Source organism: Sardina pilchardus, chromosome 6, assembly GCF_963854185.1.
Source record: "Sardina pilchardus chromosome 6, fSarPil1.1, whole genome shotgun sequence".
NCBI classification, from domain to species: Eukaryota; Metazoa; Chordata; class Actinopteri; order Clupeiformes; family Clupeidae; genus Sardina; species Sardina pilchardus.
The window spans coordinates 24,144,539-24,162,977 of NC_084999.1; the positions used below are offsets into that span (position 1 = coordinate 24,144,539).

At 44.0% G+C, this 18,439-nt stretch overlaps 1 protein-coding gene across 2 annotated transcripts; it reads right to left on the minus strand.

Moving 5' to 3' along the window:
- Positions 1–580: 580 nt before the first annotated feature.
- On the minus strand, positions 581–18,094 carry styk1b (serine/threonine/tyrosine kinase 1b). Of its 2 annotated transcripts, none has more exons than XM_062539185.1 (10): positions 17,452–18,094; positions 8,855–8,895; positions 4,944–5,129; positions 4,245–4,607; positions 3,742–3,923; positions 3,206–3,286; positions 2,814–3,022; positions 2,658–2,698; positions 1,869–1,965; positions 581–1,699 (listed from the first exon to the last, which is right to left on the minus strand). In XM_062539185.1, the coding sequence occupies exons 2-10, from the start codon at positions 8,892–8,894 to the stop codon at positions 1,504–1,506; spliced, it is 1,395 nt and encodes a 464-aa protein (XP_062395169.1). In that variant the 5' UTR covers position 8,895; positions 17,452–18,094; the 3' UTR covers positions 581–1,503. The 2 variants fall into 2 exon arrangements, with proteins under 2 accessions (XP_062395169.1, XP_062395168.1); XM_062539184.1 differs by lacking the exon at positions 17,452–18,094 and adding an exon at positions 16,671–16,736.
- Positions 18,095–18,439: the final 345 nt, after the last annotated feature.

An 18,439-nucleotide genomic window follows, 5' to 3' on the forward strand; every position in this document is an offset into this window, starting at 1 on the left:
TTCTACAGTAGCTATTAGGGGTGCTTTTCATTTATACTAAAAAAAAAAAAAAAAGATATTGAAAATATTTTTTTGGAGGGCAGTTTACACGAAAGCTGTGCGTTGAGTAGCAGTGTTAGAAGCTTGACCTGACAGAGTTACAGAGCAGCGTGCATGTGCAAGTGTGGGAGCGAGTTTGAGATCATGGTTGGATCGTGAGTGAACCTGTTTCTCTATATGCAGAAATATTAAATAAACAGAATCTGTTTTCTTGAACGAGTCTCTCCTGTATCTGACCACAAAGTAGCTTTTGTTCAGCTTGAGTTACATCAATCAGTTAAACTGCTCCCCGGCCCCAGCCGTGGCGCGACTGGCTGGGGCACCTGCACCGCACGCCGGCGACCCGGGTTCGATTCCCGCCCTGTGGTCCTTTCCGGATCCCACCCCAACGCTCTCTCCCACTCACTTCCTGTCTCTCTCAACTGTCCTATCATTAAAGGCATAAAAGCCCAAAAAATATACTTAAAAAAAAAAAAACTGCTCCCATGTGATCCATTCTAAACATTGCACAGATACTCTGTGTAAATATACAGTAAAATGATCAGCTTTGACAGTTTTATTTATTTTTCATTGGACACCTGTAGCGGGACACATTATAAACACTTCACATTACACGTCTCAAATCCCTCATCAGGCCAACCAGACCACGCCCTGGAGCCCCTTGTGAACATCAATCAACAAATCTTCCTCAATAAAAGAGGTAATCGTCATTCAGAGCAGTTCTCTCCAGTTCTAAGTGTCAAAAAGTTAAAGCGATTCGGTCACAAGCTTTATTTGTGCGTTCCCATGTTGTCAGTTTTCCCTTTCAGACAACATAATCAAGGTGGGGACAGGTAGCCGGTATTGGTAATGGTTTGGTATTGCCAGCTGGTCCCCTTTTTCATATTATTAATCTACAAAAAAGTCATAATGTGTAAAATACCAACAACCTCACATTATAAACAAAATTGATTTTATCTGTATATATATTATTAATCTTATGAGACTACTTGGTAAACACGAGAATATGAACCTTATATTTACAGTACTGCAGCAATTGGTCTACTACCATTAAGCGCTTCCATTACTTCCACAGCTTTTGATCTCAGCCCATACAACACAACACAAGGATCTGTGTGGTGGCCCCTCTAGCTGAAGGGGTCAACTACGCATAGTAAACCACAAGGAATCCACAGGGCCACACACATACAGTACTCCTGTGTGTAAACTATGTGTGCATACTGAGAGTAAATTCACTGGCTTGGCTCACATAAATAGGTCGTTTTCAGTCCACAGCACAATATAGAAGAGAGGCAAAGGAAAGTAAAAAGAAAAATGATTCTAGTGTAGGATGGCTCAAGGAGACGGGCTGATTGATCTGTGATTCAGCACAGGAAAGGTAAAGTGAGTAAAGGGCCCAGAACAAGGAAGACTTAGTAGATTGGAACTCGTAGATCACAGTGAAATGGCTCCCCAGCCGGCTCTTCAGAAGACTGTGTAGCTATTAGAGTCTCCATATCCGGCCTCCTGGAGGTAACGCCCAATGTTGATTGGTTCAGGTACTCGGAAGACAGTCTTGTCATTGGCACTCTTCTCACCGGATTGGAGCTTTCGACTGACTTCAGCCAATGAGACGCGATCCTGCTCCTTCCACTGGCAGCAGGCCTTGATGATGGCATACCTGCATGGGGTGGAGACGGAGACATGCAAAGCAGGTGAAGATTTTATCTTCGTATGCAAAACACAAAACGCAGGGCACAGAAAAGAAATAACTGCAGGGAAAATGTGTGTGTGTGTGTGTGTGTGTGTGTGTGTCTGTATGTGTGTATTACTCTTGCTGGTGTACTTACAGTGCATTGGAACAGTTGGGTGGCTTCTTGATGGTTTTGCCTCGCTGATGATACTGCAGTAGTTCAGTCACAGGCAACTCAGCGAATGGAGCTTCCCCTGTTGTTTGGGGAAGGGAGGGTGGCATGTCAAACCCAATCCACAGCATTGTCCTTGACACAAAGGGCACCTCACAAAACTCATCTTTGTACTATGTGACTCATCTAACTGTTAACGTAATGTATTAGGGATTGAGCATCCCTGATTAGCCCTGTCATTTGCAAAGTAAACGCATGTAGATGTGTCAGGACGTGCTCTGAGCCATGGTCCATTTACTCTGACACTGACAGCAGTGACAGGCACTTATATGCCGAAAGCTTTCAGCACTGACGAAAGTCTAGCAAAAAAAAACACGTTATTGTTTTGGTTCCTTTAATCTCTGGGTTTCCCTTCAGCTATGCTGTGAACAAGTTACGAGTCGATGACTGATGAGCAGAAATCAGACTTGAATCATAGAATAGAATAGAACATATACTTTTTTGATCCCGTGAGGGAAATTCGTTTCTCTGCATTTAACCCAATTTAACCTGAACACACACACACAGTGACGTGAATCATACACTAACCCAGAGCAGTGAGCTGCCTGCCCAACCAGTGGCGCTCGGGGAGCAGTGAGGGGTTAGGTGCCTTGCTCAAGGGCATTTTAGCCATGGTGGACTGGTCGGCAACCCTCCGGTCACAAGCCCAAGCCCTAACCAGTACACCACCAAAGCCCTAACCAGTACACCACGGCTGCCCATAGGGAGACTCACCTAGTGTGGCCATCTCATAGAGCATGAGTCCGAAAGACCAACTGTGAAGACGAGAAACAAAAATCACACATTTAAACGTGAAACACCCCAAAGTCCCATACAAAATCATGTCAAGCCACTCAGTTTAAAACCACTTGTCCAGATCACGACACTTACACGTCACTTTTTTGACTGATAGGCCTTCTAGCCAATTGCTCTGGGGCCTGCCACTTCTTCTTGCCGGAGTCCTCATGGACATTGGTTGCTCCTGCCCCCCTAGCGTAGACACCACCAAGACCCCACAGCTTGGCTGTGAACTGACGACTGACCAGAACACTGCGTGCTTTTATGTTGCCATGCACAAGATTTTTGCTGTGGAGATACTCCTACAAGAAGTGGGAAGAAACAGAATTTTATCTCTCACATATATATATACATACATACACACACACACACACACACACACACATATATATATATATATATATATACACTGTATATATGATTATTATTATCTTTTTTCTTTTAATTTCCACAAATTTGACCTTGCACCTCACTGGGACACTCACCAGGGCAGATGCTACATGGGAGGCCATGGTAAAGACGCGTTTCTCTGTCATCTCACAGATCGCATCCATGCCCACATTCTCCTGCAAACAACATTTTGGTAAAAATAGAACAGTTTAATGTCAAAGGTCTACATAAGTCTGTAGGAACATGTCATGATCTACCTGGTTGTGTCTGGTAGATTGCAAAAGCCATTTCTAAATTTCCTTGGAGCACCTAATGCTGCATTCCAGAAAACTCGGAAGTCGGATATTTCCTAGTATACAGTATACTGTGTGTGTGTGTGTGTGTGTGTGTGTGTGTGTGTGTGTGTGTGTGTGTGTGTAGTTGTAATCTTCCAATTTCATTCCAGACCAAAGGTCAAGAGTTAGAGTTAGAGTTCCCACTTGTAAACTTGGAGCACATTGATCTAGCTCAACTACCGCAGTCTGATTTCCTACATCTGAGTTGTCTACAATGTAGCATAATGCATGTACTGTAGGTGTTATCGGTGATGTTGCATTATGGGAGCTGTAGTTCATCTCTGAGACTCCCTCACCTGCCTGCACCTCCACAGGAAGCCCAGCATGTCCCTGTTCTCCATCTCCTCAATGACAGTGATGAGCGGCGCTCGCAGGGACACCACACCCAGCAGCTCTGGCAGGAAGGGATGGGGCCCCAGCTGGGACAGGAAGGAGGCAAAGCCCAGGAACGACTGAGACTCACTGGCATTGGCCGAGTCTGAATGGAGGAAGAGAAGGGAAAGAAGAGGGAAAAAAAGTTAGACAAAAGTTGTCTAAAAATTGTAGTATGCACTACCACAATATTTTGAAACCGCAAACTAGCTACATGGTACTCTTTACGGAGCATATCACTGACGAATGCTGAAATAAAAAAGAATACTTGCAATGCAATTTTAAATCATGGAATCAAGCCTACAGAGGTCAATTGAGGTCTGTCTGTCTGTCATGATCGGTCAGATCATTTTCATTGTCAAGAATGAGCCACAGCACAGCCTGAGTGGGTTATTACAGCTTGCAGTAGCAGTAGCTCCCTGTTCACCTTTTAGCACTCTCAGAACCACGTTCCTGTTGTCCATCCGGGCGCGGTACAATGACACTGCTCGATCGGACTTGAGCGAGTAGGAGGAGGGCAGCGGAGTGACCAGCTTGAACTTCTCGGGCAGGCGCTGGCGTGGCTCCTTGGCGACACCGCCCATGGCGACGGTGGCAGCGGAGGCAGAGCTGAGCGAGCGGCTGACGGCGAAGGCGCCCTTGAAGGTGTCGTTGTCTGCGCTGAAGGAGCCGCGACCGCTGGAGTAGTTGCTGGACACGCCACTGGAGGACTGGGGAGGCGTGAAGGTGGAGTAGGACGGAAGGTCCAGAGCGATGCTCTCGTGCTCCAGAGGGTTGATGCCTGGAGGGGCTGAGAGGACGACACAGAGAGGGGGAAAGTGAGAGTCACGTTTGGCCATCTTGGTTGGATGGAGTGGTATTAAAGTTACAGTATATTAAGGGTTATATTAATGACTCTGGGATTGGGGGTCAGAAGTGCAACATTGAAGACGATGGGAAGCTGAGGAAGTGAGAGAGAAGTGAGTCTTACTTTTAGACAAAATTCCATGTCAGGCATTCTAATCAGAAGGTACATTTACATATTGCACGCAGTGAAATACTGCAGCATGGCATCATTTATATCCACACAAAGTACACCATCAACATCCCCTAGATTTCCCCTTGACTATACTGCTTCTAAACTCACCATCGATGCCCTGTAGGTTTCTCCTGGAGCGCGGGGTGCGCTGGCCTTTGCTGCCTGTTTTGGCCCGCAGACGGTCCACTCTCTCTGGGCAGAAACGCAGCAGAAGCAGGAGAATCAGGGTGCCCAGAAACGATGCCAACAGCAACACGGGCACCACAATCACCTCCTGCTCGTACACACGGACATCTGCACAAAAGAGCAACCCAGTAGTCAGTGACGTTGAGCATAATGTAGTCTTCACAATATGACAAACTGTGCCTAGGCAAACTAGCTCATGCACAGACATGGTGCATAACTTAATCCAGTAAATGCAATAGAGGGTGTCTCCTGTTTACCACACAGAAATATTTGTTTACATACAGATATACAGTACAGGCCAAAAGTTTGGACACACCTTCTCATTCGGACACCCTTTCTTTATTTTCATACTATATGACTATGAAAATTGTAGATTCATACCGAAGGCATTAAAATCATGAATATCCTCCTGAGACCCGGCCATTCATTTTTGTCCACTGTAGGGGACATCAGTCTGAGTCTTTTACATGAAATACCATTCATGCCAACTATTCAAATCCTTTTGTACTCTTAAGAGGACATCCTGGGCTTTCTGGTGATACCACAATTATGTGGGTTGGGTTAACAGATTTAACACATTTTATTTTCAAAATGGCGGCTATTGAATTTTTTTCATTTCATGGCAGCAACAGAGGTAATTGACCATTTTTGGTCATTATTATGTGTTTTATTGCACACAGTCAATTTGTGTCATAAAAATGACAGTCTCAACTTGAATTCAAAGCATAACTTTTGTTCAATGTCTCCTGTAGTGGACATCGGGACTCAGTACCCCAGCTTTTTAACCAATTTCTACGTTTTAGAAGGCAGAGGGTTGAGTGAGACAACAAGGTCTTTTCTACTTATTGCTAATAAATAAAAGGAGATACAGGATAAAAGGGGATCCTTTAAGGTACAATACAGCCCCAGAAGCAGTGTGTAAGCTAGAACTTTAAGGTTTATTAAGAAATAAGTACATCGTAGGTGAATTTGCCTCAATGTACATTACCCAATTTGTATTTTGGGTAACTGATTACTCCATTTACCTGTAAATGAGTATTTGCCACTCCTAAAAGTGCTTTCACATTTACAATTTATCCATCAAGCATCCCTTTAGTGTACCTCTGCCATCCTAGGATGCCCTGAACACTAACGTTTCATTCGTCTCTTGGGTCTTTGGCACAGGGGTCAGAGGTCAAATAATGAGAGTCCCTATCATGGTGTATACTCTCTGATGCCCTCACAGCAAGCCATTGCACTTCTTCAACACATGTTCATTAAAGGGAGAGTGTAGTAACCCCTCCAAACCTAAAACCTAGCTCTACAGTGTGCCATGTATGCAGACTGGCTGCAACACCGATGAGCCAGGCTCATTATTATGGCCGTCTGAATGCTAATTCAGCCATTATAGCAACACTTCATTATAGCCATCTCTGAAAGCTATGTTAAAAACACTTGAGGGGGAGCAAAGCCTCTCTTGGCCACCTATTTGCCTGTAATATCTCACATACCCTAACACTCCATTGACTTTAATGCAATACTATTACTATTCCCATAGGGTTAGGACATTCGGATAGTCCTGATGTCCTCTGCAGAGGACATCTGATAACTCAGCAACTAAGAACATTTTTGGAATTTTTTTTTGCTGCAGCATGTTTCTTTAGACCAAAATACTTAAATCATCTAAAAAAAATCTCAAAATTAAAACTTTTTTTCCCCCGGGTCTCAAGAGGATAAACACATGTGGAATTATATACTTAACAAAAAAGTGTGAAACAACTGAAAATATGTCTTATATTTTAGGTTCTTCAAAGTAGCCACCTTTTGCTTTTAATACTGCTTCGCACACTCTTGGCATTCTCTTGATGAGCTTCAAGAGTCACCTGAAATGGTCTTCCAACAGTCTTGAAGGAGTTCCCAGAGATGCTTAGCACTTGTTGGCCCTTTTGCCTTCACTCTGCAGTCCACACGGTGGTTGGAACCAAAGGTCTCCGATTTTGACTCATCAGACCAAAGCACAGATTTCCACTGGTCTAATGTCCATTCCTTGCGTTCTTTAGCCCAAACAAGTCTCTTCTGCTTGTTGCCTGTCCTTAGCAGTGGTTTCCTAGCAGCTATTCTACCATGAAGGCCTGATTCAGGCAGTCTCGTCTTAACAGTTGTTCTAGAGATGTGTCTGCTGCTAGAACTGTGTGGCATTGACCTGGTCTCTAATCTGAGCTGCTGTTAACGCGCGATTTCTGGGGCTGGTGACTCGGATGAACTTATCCTCCGCAGCAGAGGTGACTCTTGGTCTTCCTTTCCTGGGACGGCCAGTTTCTTTGTAGCGCTTGATGGTTTTTGCGACTGCACTTGGGGACACTTTCAAAGTTTTCCCAATTTTTTGGACTGACTGGCCTTCATTTCTTAAAGTAATGATGGCCACTCGTTTTTCTTTACTTAGCTGCTTTTTTTCTTGCCATAATACAAATTCTAACAGTCTATTCAGTAGGACTATCAGCTGTGTATCACCCCTGACTTCTGCACAACACAACTGATTCCCAACCCCACTTATAAGGCAATAAATCACACTTATTAAACCTGACAGGGCACACATGTGAAGTGAAAACCATGTCAGGTGACTACCTCTTGAAGCTCATCCAGAGAATGCAGAGTGTGTGCAAAGCAGTAATCAGAGCAAAGGTGGCTACTTTGAAGAAACTAGAATATAAGGCATATTTTCAGTTGTTTTACACTTTTTTGTTTTCCACATGTGTTAATTCATAGTTTGATGCCTTCAGTGTGAGTCTACAATGTCAATAGTCATGAAAATAAAGGAAACTCATTGAATGAGAAGGTGTGTCCAAACTTTTGGCCTGTACTGTATATCTGAATGCAAATTTAGACAATAAATAGTGATAACACTAAGAGTGAACAATAGATTTGCCTGTTCAAATATGTGGCTCGTACAGCCTGTTGTAAACCTGTTCAACCCATGTGAATAAACAAAGCAGTTGGTGAATGTGTGGTGGCTATCTACAGAAACAGCATCTAATGGGAAAATAACTTCCTGCTCAGACCGAGCATGACGTGGCAGGAAAATCAAGTCCCGAGCCGCTCAACCTCCAGGCTGGCTGAAGTGTCTTCACTATGTTTCCTTATTCCTGTCAGCCAGGCTGGCTGAAGTGTCTTCACTATGTTTCCTTATTCCTGTCAGCCAGGTGACTCTCTTTCTATGATATCATGGCCTCCACGGAAAAGGAACATGTTTGCAATTTGTATTATTCTATACTGTTGTTAATCTTCATGTCATAACAATTTACACATATAATGGCATTGTTGTGCCCATCTATGACCTGTACAACTGATTTGTTGTCAGTGTCTATACTCATTAAGACAGGAAGTAAGGAAAACATGAGAAGAAGTGAGGTTTTCTTTATAGCAGCTCAAAGTAGCAGCGCATCATCAGCTAATTGATAATTAATATAATTTAAATATCCACCCAAAACCCTAATAGACCGTGAGCCAGGGTCTCAAATTATGGAAACCGTTACCGTAACCTGTACTTATCCAAAATGTTCACAAAAGGATTTAAATGAAAGCTCAGAGTCTCCCCTTTAAAATGATACCAAACATAACAAAATAAAATATTTCAGTGTTCTGCTTGATTTATATGCATTATTTCTTCAACCTTACCTATGCGTCATAACTCAAAACAGCTACTCTTGTCAGATGGCCATCATACTGTACATCATTGAAAAGCTGAGATTCCAGGCTTTCAGAAAAGGTATGGTAGCCTTTGCCACTTTTTCGGTAACGACCAACCCCTCTGGCTCACGGACTATAAGGCTAAGCCAGAAAATGGTTGTACTCACAGCAGAGGGTGTCCCCCGTCTGACACAGGGAGTCGGACATCCTGGAGAAAAGTGAGAGCACCAGAGAGACACAGGTGAGTATGATTGATTGGGCATGAGAGATGCTATGGTTCTCCCTGCTGGTGAGGAAATAGTGTTTGACCACAGAGGCGACGACAGACAACATGACGGCATTTTCCTTGTGGTGTCAGAGGAAGTTTTGCGACGGGCAAGAACATATATCCACACACAAAGGGATTATTGTTTAAATAAAGTTGTCAAATAGGACACACACATGCATGCACACACACACACACACACACACACACAGTACACACACAGTACACACACACACGTCATTACATTTTCATCACAGTTCATATGGATTTAAATAAGCCCTTGTCTAATGATCCTGTTTGTGTTCTCTCAGAAGGTATGGGTGGGGCGAGGGATGTTATGCCATGCAAATGTGTGTAGGCAGTTAAGCGGCAGTTAAGCACCACCTACCCACTAAGCGTGATTCTCATGCTTGTAACAAACTCGGCTCGAGTCGCCACAAAATTAAAGAAATTCGTTCATTAAACACACATTCAAACTTATACTATAATGCTGTGATTTATTTAAGTGCTTCGTGAGAGGGAGTAAGTGGAAAAAGAGTGAGAGAGAGAATAAGCCCGCAGGCCAGAGTCATTGTCCAAAACCGCGGATGCGGCACAAGAAATACAGGGAAAGACGCGCCTAAAGCGCTTCGTTTAGTCCATTAAACAAAAAAGGTTCACGAAAAATTCAGGATCTTCAATCGGTCCACCAACACGACAATAATCCACGGCAAAAATAATCCATCAATCGAAATGCTTGAGCAAAACAGTCTCTTAAACTCCCGCAAGCAAAAATGGAGAAAAAAAGATCGCTCTCACCTCCTTGAAACAGTTGAAAATGGATCCGCGAAAAAACAGATGATTATTCCAACGTCGGGCGTAAAAGTAGAGACGGTAGAATTCTCTTAATGTGTCGGACACGATCAGGAGGATATCAGAAAGCAGCCGGCCTTCTACCTCTTGTTCTCTCATTCATTCATACATTCGTGCCCCCATTATCTTCCGCGTCCCGTTCAAAAGGCAACATGTGATTCTATCCCGAGCGCAGCCATAGGGCCCGACAGAAAAGTGGGTGCGGGTGACAGAAGAAAGTGTGAGTGACAGCTCCGGACCCTATCTGCTCAGTGCTTGCCCTGAATCACTGCCCTACGCCCATAATAAGCAAGATAGACAGAGGGAAAAAAATAACTCAATAGTACCTGGCCAGGCTTTTTAAAGACATACAGTATACTAATTATTAAGCAACATGATTCTTTTACAAAAATGACAATAAGAATAGCAAATCTTGTCTGCTTTGCAATGAAAATATTATCAGATCATTTTAAAAACTAATATGACCATTTATGTGGCGGATGCTACAGTCCCCGCCCCCAGACTGGAAATGGTGGGAGGAGGCCCAAAGTAGGGTTTCATATTCACCACATTTACAGTATCCATGGAGTGATCAGAGAAATGAACTCTGTAGTTCAAAGGTCCTAATTTCTTTTCCACTGTACATGGCCCGGCCCACTTTGGTGCCAGCTTGGCAGTGAACCCCTTGGATGCATCAGACAATGGGTGAGCTTTGACCCACACCAGGTCGCCTGGTGTGAACTGGACATCTCTTCGCTTCAGGTTGTAATACTTTGCTTGTTTCTCTTGGGCCTTCTTGACATTCTCTGCCACTTCTTTTTTCAGTTCCAACTGTCTCTCCAAAAGAGTGTGTCTAGACGAAGCTGGGGAAGGGGCTTTGGGCAGCAGCTGTTCAAGAGGGCCTTTCAGAGAGCGGCCCAGGTGCAGAATGGCTGGGGAATAGCCTGTGGACTCTTGCCACGAGGAATTGATGGCATAGCGGAATTCATGGACCCACTTGTCCCAATCCTTATGCTGTCCTGCAACATAGGACGCAATCATGCATTTAAGAGAACGGTTGACCCTTTCTGTCTGGTTTGTTTGGGGATGATAGCTGGTGGTAAATTTGTTGGTCACTCCCCATGCTTTGCAGATGTTTCTCAAGAGATGGCTGGTGAACTGGCTCCCCCGGTCAGACAGAAGATATTTGGGAGTACCCCACCTGGTGAAGACCTCTTCTGTGAGAATTCTCACCAGTTTGGGCGTCTTGCTGTTATGCACCGGGAAGAGCTCAATCCATTTTGAGTAATAGTCTACAAGCACAACCAAGTAGTGGTTATTTTTCCGGCTACGAGGGAATGGACCCATGATGTCGATGCCCAACATTTCACCAACCTCTGACACTTGCGTTGACTGCAGCAAACCACTAGGCTTGGTGTTAGAGGGTTTGTGCTGCTGGCAGACGGAACATTCTTTGACATGTTTCCAAGTGTCTTTACGAATGTCTGGCCACCAGGCTACTTCCAGGATGCGCAGGAGGGTCTTTAGTTGTCCAAAGTGTCCCCCTAGAGGGTTATCATGGAAGTATTGCAAAAAGGTGAGATGTAGGCCCTTTGGGACAACCAGCTGGTACTTGTGTCCATCCCGAGCTATTGGCACTCTTCTGCATAACAGCCCCTGGTGGTCAAGAAAGGAAATGCGGTCTGGAGGAAGAGACGTGGGAGCTGGCATCTGCTTACGGACATCTTTGATGTAATCATCGTTGTCTTGAGCAGTGGCTATCTCATCCAGAGAGTTTGGCAGGTCAGTGGACACTTTGGCTGTGCTATAGCAAACAGCAAGGCTTGTGGTGGTCGGCACATCATCAGCACTGGGCCCAGGGATACGGGACAGAGCATCCGGGACTACATTCAAGGTCCCCTTCCTGTACCGCACGGTGAATGTGAAGGGCTGGAGTCTGAGGGCCCAGCGTGTGAGGCGCGAGGACGTTTTTGGCGCATTGAAGACCCAAGACAGGGCTGCATGGTCAGTTATGACTTCAAATTGCACTCCTTCCAGAAAATGTTGCCACCTTTCCACTGCCCAGACCACGGCCAGACACTCCTTTTCTGAAACAGAGTAGTTTCGCTCGGCTGCATTCAGTAGACGGGATGCAAAAGCGATCACATGTTCACCATCATCATCCTCTTGGGTCAACACGGCACCCAGGCCAACGTCACTAGCATCCGTGGAGACCTTAAAGGGTTTTTCCAGATCCGGATGAGAGAGGACCGGAGGGGACTGTAACGCTTGTTTCAGGCTCTCCCAGTTTCTCTCACAGTCTTCCGTCCATCTCCATGCAACGTCCCTTTTCTTCAAGTTATTCAGAGGGGCGGCCAGGTCAGCAAAATTTTTAATGAACTTATGATACCAACCAGCGAGGCCCAAGAACCGCTGGAGTTCTCGGATGTTTTGTGGCCGGGGGTATTCATCAATGGCCTTGAGCTTTTCAGGATCTGCTGAAATACCCTGGCCGGACACTTGATGGCCTAGGAACTTCAGAGAGGATTTGAAGAAATGGCATTTTTTTAGGTTGAGAGTCAGGGAGGCATTATGGAGTTTTTCAAACACTTTCTTCAGATCTTCCAGGTGAGACGCTTCTGATTTTGAATATACGATGATGTCATCAATGTAAACAAAACAACAAACACCTTTCAGGTCAGCCAAAACATTTTCCATAAGTCTCTGGAACGTGGCCCCCGAGTTCATCAGGCCGAAAGGCATAGAGAGGAAATGGTATAAGCCAAACGGGGTGATGAATGCAGTCTTCTCAATGCAGGCTTCAGCCATGGCAACCTGCCAGTACCCAGAGCGCAGGTCTAAAGAACTGAATACACTTGCTCCCGCAAAAGACTCAAGGATGTCATGTATTTTGGGCATTGGATAAGCGTCAAACAAGGTCTTTTTGTTCAGACGCCTATAATCAACACAGAAACGCCACTTTCCCCCAGGTTTAGGGACAAGCACGACAGGACTGGCATATGGTGAAGAAGAGGGTTCAATGATTCCATCAGCTAACATCTCCTTCAACTGCTGCTGGATGATGTCTTTCTTAAGAGGTGACACCCGGTAAGCTGGACATCGCAGGGGTATGTCGTCGGTTAGGCGGATGGTATGCTTCACCACAGATGTTTTCCCCAGGTCACCAGAGCAGATAGACGGCCATTCATTCATCAACTGTAAGAGGTCAGGCCTAGATTCAGAGGGTAGGTCAGATAGAATGTTCAGACAGGCAGACCGTGTCGTAGATGGTTGGTCACTGAGAGGTAAAGCATAATAAATGCTTAAGCTTGCTGTTCCATCAGTTGTGCGCCATTCTTTCTCCCTCTCACTCTGATTAATGAATGGGTAGTATGTCAGCTGTTGGCCATCTCTCACTCCATAAGTTCCTCGCATGAAGTCCAGTCGTAGGCCACTTTTTTGCAGGAAGTCTAGGCCTAAAATGATTGGAAAAGCAAGATCTTCATCTGCAAGCACATATATGGAATGAGTCCAGTAACTGTCATGGAGGTTAATGGCACAATGAGCTTTTCCTAAGGCCCTCTTTGCTGTACCATTTGCCAGCGCAAATTCCTGATTTCCACAAGGTGTCAGGTTTTCTTGTGTTTTCTTAACCTGTCGCCATAGCTTGTCACACATCAGAGTGAAAGTACTCCCTGTGTCCAGCAGGGCGGGCCCCTGGAAGCCTCTGATGGAGATGTTAACGGCAAGGAGAGAGTGAGGATGTTTAACTCTAGCCTGAGAGTGGGATTCTGATTTTACAACTATTAAGTCAGCTTTTTTCTTCTGTTGCTGGTTCGGTGGTTTCTCAGCATTGACTTTGGCCCAGTAGCTTTTCTGTGAGGCCATGTCACTTTCAATCATGCTGCCAACTTTAACCAGATCAGCTACAGTGTTCACAGTGCCTCGTAAACCAGGTGCAATTTTTGGATTAGCATTGTTGAGTATGCGCTTTACTAATGTTGCCTCGTCAATGTCGGGTTTCCATTTCAGAGCAAGAGCTCGATAATCATAAGCATAGTCTCTTATGGACTCACCGGGGGCCTGAATGCGGTTGCGCAGGCGCTCTTCAATCTCCAGCATGAAATCATTAGCCAGAAAAGCTGAGGCAAATGCAGTCTTGAATTCCCCCCATGAATGGATGTTTTTGCGTTCCGCTATCCACCAGCTTTTAGCAGAGCCTTTAAGTACTGATGACAATGTGGCCAACATTTCAGCATCTGGCATTGGTCTTAATTCAAGAAATTCAGTACAAAGCTCTAAATAAGTCATTGGGTCCTTTGTTTCGCTATCTGCCCCAAACTTAGGAAAATTTAGCTTAATAGGGGGCTTCCCTCCTCTTGGCCCAGTAAAATCAGAGGGACTTGTAAGGTTAAAAAGCAACTTTTCTCCTGACTTACTCCCTCCTTGATTTACAGGAGACAATTTAGGGGTGCTGGTCAGTTTGACTTGGTTTAACTGAGTCTGCCACTGCACATCTCGTCTCTGCAGACAGCGCACTATTGCATCCTCCAAATTCTCTGAAAGTTCAGTAGAAAAGTTCTTGACATCTTCAACTTTTGTGTCTAATGTTTGTCTCAATATTTCTTCTCTTATAATTGCACTGGAATTTGCCTCCAGAACCTGCTTTTGAAGAGCTTGGAAACGCATATTAGTTTCTTTGAGTTGCTTTCGAAGTTCATTCATTTCTGTATAGTAAACAGGTGTATAGCGTGAGGGTTTGTGAGAAACAGTATCATCATCGTCCTCAACTTCCTCTTCACTCTCTTTTCCATCCTCTTCTTCCTCCTCTTCACTCCCACTCTCCTTCTCATTGCTATCATGTTCACTTTCTTCAATAATTCCTCCACCAATATTACTGGCACCTCTCGGTGTTATATTAGATGCTGCGGCCGTGCTTTGGTCATTAATGTATAGAGAACCAAGAGAATCAGTGAGGCGATCTACCCGTTGCCTCAAGGTAACGTGAGGGTGCATTGGCTGAATGGAGGGTGGAGGACAAGGAGTACCTGGCCTATTACCTCCCTTTCCCTGGTCGTCTACGATATCTACCAATGGCCCTGATTCCATATACATCTTGATAGCAAGATTAAAGTGGAGAAAGTAAAGATATTAACTAAGGAGAAAGAGTGATAAGTGATAAGTTCAAAGAATGTGCGTTTAAATCCCCGTACTGGCCACCACTGTAACAAACTCGGCTCGAGTCGCCACAAAATTAAAGAAATTCGTTCATTAAACACACATTCAAACTTATACTATAATGCTGTGATTTATTTAAGTGCTTCGTGAGAGGGAGTAAGTGGAAAAAGAGTGAGAGAGAGAATAAGCCCGCAGGCCAGAGTCATTGTCCAAAACCGCGGATGCGGCACAAGAAATACAGGGAAAGACGCGCCTAAAGCGCTTCGTTTAGTCCATTAAACAAAAAAGGTTCACGAAAAATTCAGGATCTTCAATCGGTCCACCAACACGACAATAATCCACGGCAAAAATAATCCATCAATCGAAATGCTTGAGCAAAACAGTCTCTTAAACTCCCGCAAGCAAAAATGGAGAAAAAAAGATCGCTCTCACCTCCTTGAAACAGTTGAAAATGGATCCGCGAAAAAACAGATGATTATTCCAACGTCGGGCGTAAAAGTAGAGACGGTAGAATTCTCTTAATGTGTCGGACACGATCAGGAGGATATCAGAAAGCAGCCGGCCTTCTACCTCTTGTTCTCTCATTCATTCATACATTCGTGCCCCCATTATCTTCCGCGTCCCGTTCAAAAGGCAACATGTGATTCTATCCCGAGCGCAGCCATAGGGCCCGACAGAAAAGTGGGTGCGGGTGACAGAAGAAAGTGTGAGTGACAGCTCCGGACCCTATCTGCTCAGTGCTTGCCCTGAATCACTGCCCTACGCCCATAATAAGCAAGATAGACAGAGGGAAAAAAATAACTCAATAGTACCTGGCCAGGCTTTTTAAAGACATACAGTATACTAATTATTAAGCAACATGATTCTTTTACAAAAATGACAATAAGAATAGCAAATCTTGTCTGCTTTGCAATGAAAATATTATCAGATCATTTTAAAAACTAATATGACCATTTATGTGGCGGATGCTACATGCTGATAATTTGCATCAAATCATAAAAGTGGTTCATTAACTGGTTTCATATCCTTAAAAACGGAACACATCCCTGAAATTATGATTTGTCCTCCTTTTGAAATAATTACCTGTCTTTGGGCTTAGTTTATTATAGATGACACCTAAAACGCTGGCTGTTAAATAGCAGGGATTTAAGACGATTAAATAGCAGCTGCAGACGATTAGTGGTGTGACCCAACTCTCTCAGGTGAGATGATGTTTGGGCTGGGTGTATGTCATGGTGGTGTGTGCCAATTCAAGTGTTGAAACGATGAGCACTTGTGACTTCCAATTTCTGTCAGTGTTATAACTAAAGCCTACCTTACACTGACCGACTTGATTTGGACTTGATTTGGACAAGATTTGGGAAAGATTCTCGAAAGATTGTAGTCTTTTAACTAATGCCCCTCATTCAAGCTTTACTCAAAAGACAATCTTTCCCGAATCTTGTCAGTCTGTCAGTGTAAGGTAGGCTTAACCCAACTGGCAAGCGTCAAAGGCTGTATAGCCTAATAATTGAAAATGTAATCACCTTTGTATGACAGATTAATTGATTCTTTATTCAATTACGCTCATTGGCTTTGGATGATGATTTGATTTGTGGTGGGATTACATTATAACTGTTTTAGATTGGCACTAAAATAACCAGTTGGTGATGTCACCTTTGGTTTCTAAAACCTAAAGAAGTGTTTCTAACAGGCCAGACATCAGACCTATTTAGGCCCTCTCTCCTTACATCCGCAGTGTCCTCTCCAGGAATCATTAATGAAGCCCCAAGACTCCAGCTCAGGTAGCCAACAAGTGAAACCTGTAACGATGGTTGTTTTTCAGTGACTATTGTCTTTTAAATATAAAGATATACTTTCCCCATGGATTTAGGGTGTTATGAGGTTACATTCAAAAATCAGCCATATTGTGTATCTCTGTCCCATCACAAAAGACATGCATTACTGTCCCAGATCAATGTGGCTGTTTGTGGACCGAAGTTTGGAAAAAGATGTGGTCTACACTTAATGTCCAAATCAAATCATAGGCGGGAGATGACATCCAGAAAGGTCTAATTGTACCAGCATGTATCTTGCTTGCTGTTATCCAAACATGTCAACATTTCCACGTCTTTTGAGATTAAAATAAAACCTTTTGGTAATTGACACATTAATGTAACACCTAAATACAAAACTCTCTCTTGACTTCTACATCTTCCCTTTGTGAGGTGATACGTGCTTCAGTCGTTATATAAATAGACCATGCTCTGAAGGTGTCTTGTCTCACACCCGGAACCCTTGTCAGCTCTGCATCAGGAGGTCTATCCCCTTAACCTGTCTAACAACATATTTCAACCAACTACACAAACACCTATACATACACACACACACACGTATATTTTTGCATTTATACACACACATGTGCGTGTACACGGACTATAAAATGCTACAGTACCGCCACCAACATTGTAGATACAGATTCCCTGAGCATGAAGTAATGAGATCAGGTATGAAGTGGTGGCATCATCTTACCTGACTGTCAGTATAGCCAACTTCTATAATCCTTTCGTCCTTAAAATAATCCCAGTTTCTTCAGATGGAGGTGTTGATGAGACCCTTCTCTCCTGAGGTCTTACCCTGGAGGTGCCATAGCTACCCTGCTTCATACACACACAGAGCAGCAGCAGCAGGTTCTGGTTATCGCCAAAAGCCTTCCGCCGTTCTACCTAGCACCTGCAATCACTGAGCAAAGTTAACTCGCACTCTTTAGGTGCCGTTGTTTGTGTACTTATTGAGGTTCTTTTTTTGTTTAGTTTCCTGAACGCAGTGGCTCCTCTTGTTTGTCTTAGTCACACCCTCAGCAGTGACCTAGTCCCACCCATTTCACCTATTCTCCATCTATCTGTAGGCTGACTTCTTTTGTTTTGAACTTTCCCTGCTGATTTGGCTTTTGGGCCAGTCCAAAGATAAGAGGTACGGTGATCAAAGCTCATTGATGAACATGAGCTACATGCAGGACCCTTTCCCACTCTTTCTATCTGTCTTTCTATCTCTCTTCATTATCCTGACCTACCAGAGCTGAATGTGGCTGTCAGTTATCGACAGGTGGACACTCCCTCCCTTCCCTTTGTCTGAGAGAAACTGGTCTTTCCACTTTATTCCTCTCTGGTTTCCATTGTCATTCTAACCTACAATGCCAAGCAGTAATTCAGGTTTGTCCGTTTTCTCACCTAAATGTATTGGTGACAATTGTCCTTATAGCCCCACAGGTTTCACGCCACTAATCCTAACTGCTTTAATTGAATGAATTTGTGTTGAAAAAATAAACTGCTTGATTTGTTAGTTATTTACCAATACTCTGTTTCACTATAATGAAAATCATCGCATTTGTGATCCACTGATAACACATGATAGATAGATTCAGAGAGTAGTCCTTTTTAACAACCATATGTATTAGTGCTGTCTGTCTTTATACAACATATTCCAGTTAAACATGCTGTGAATACCAATATATTACACG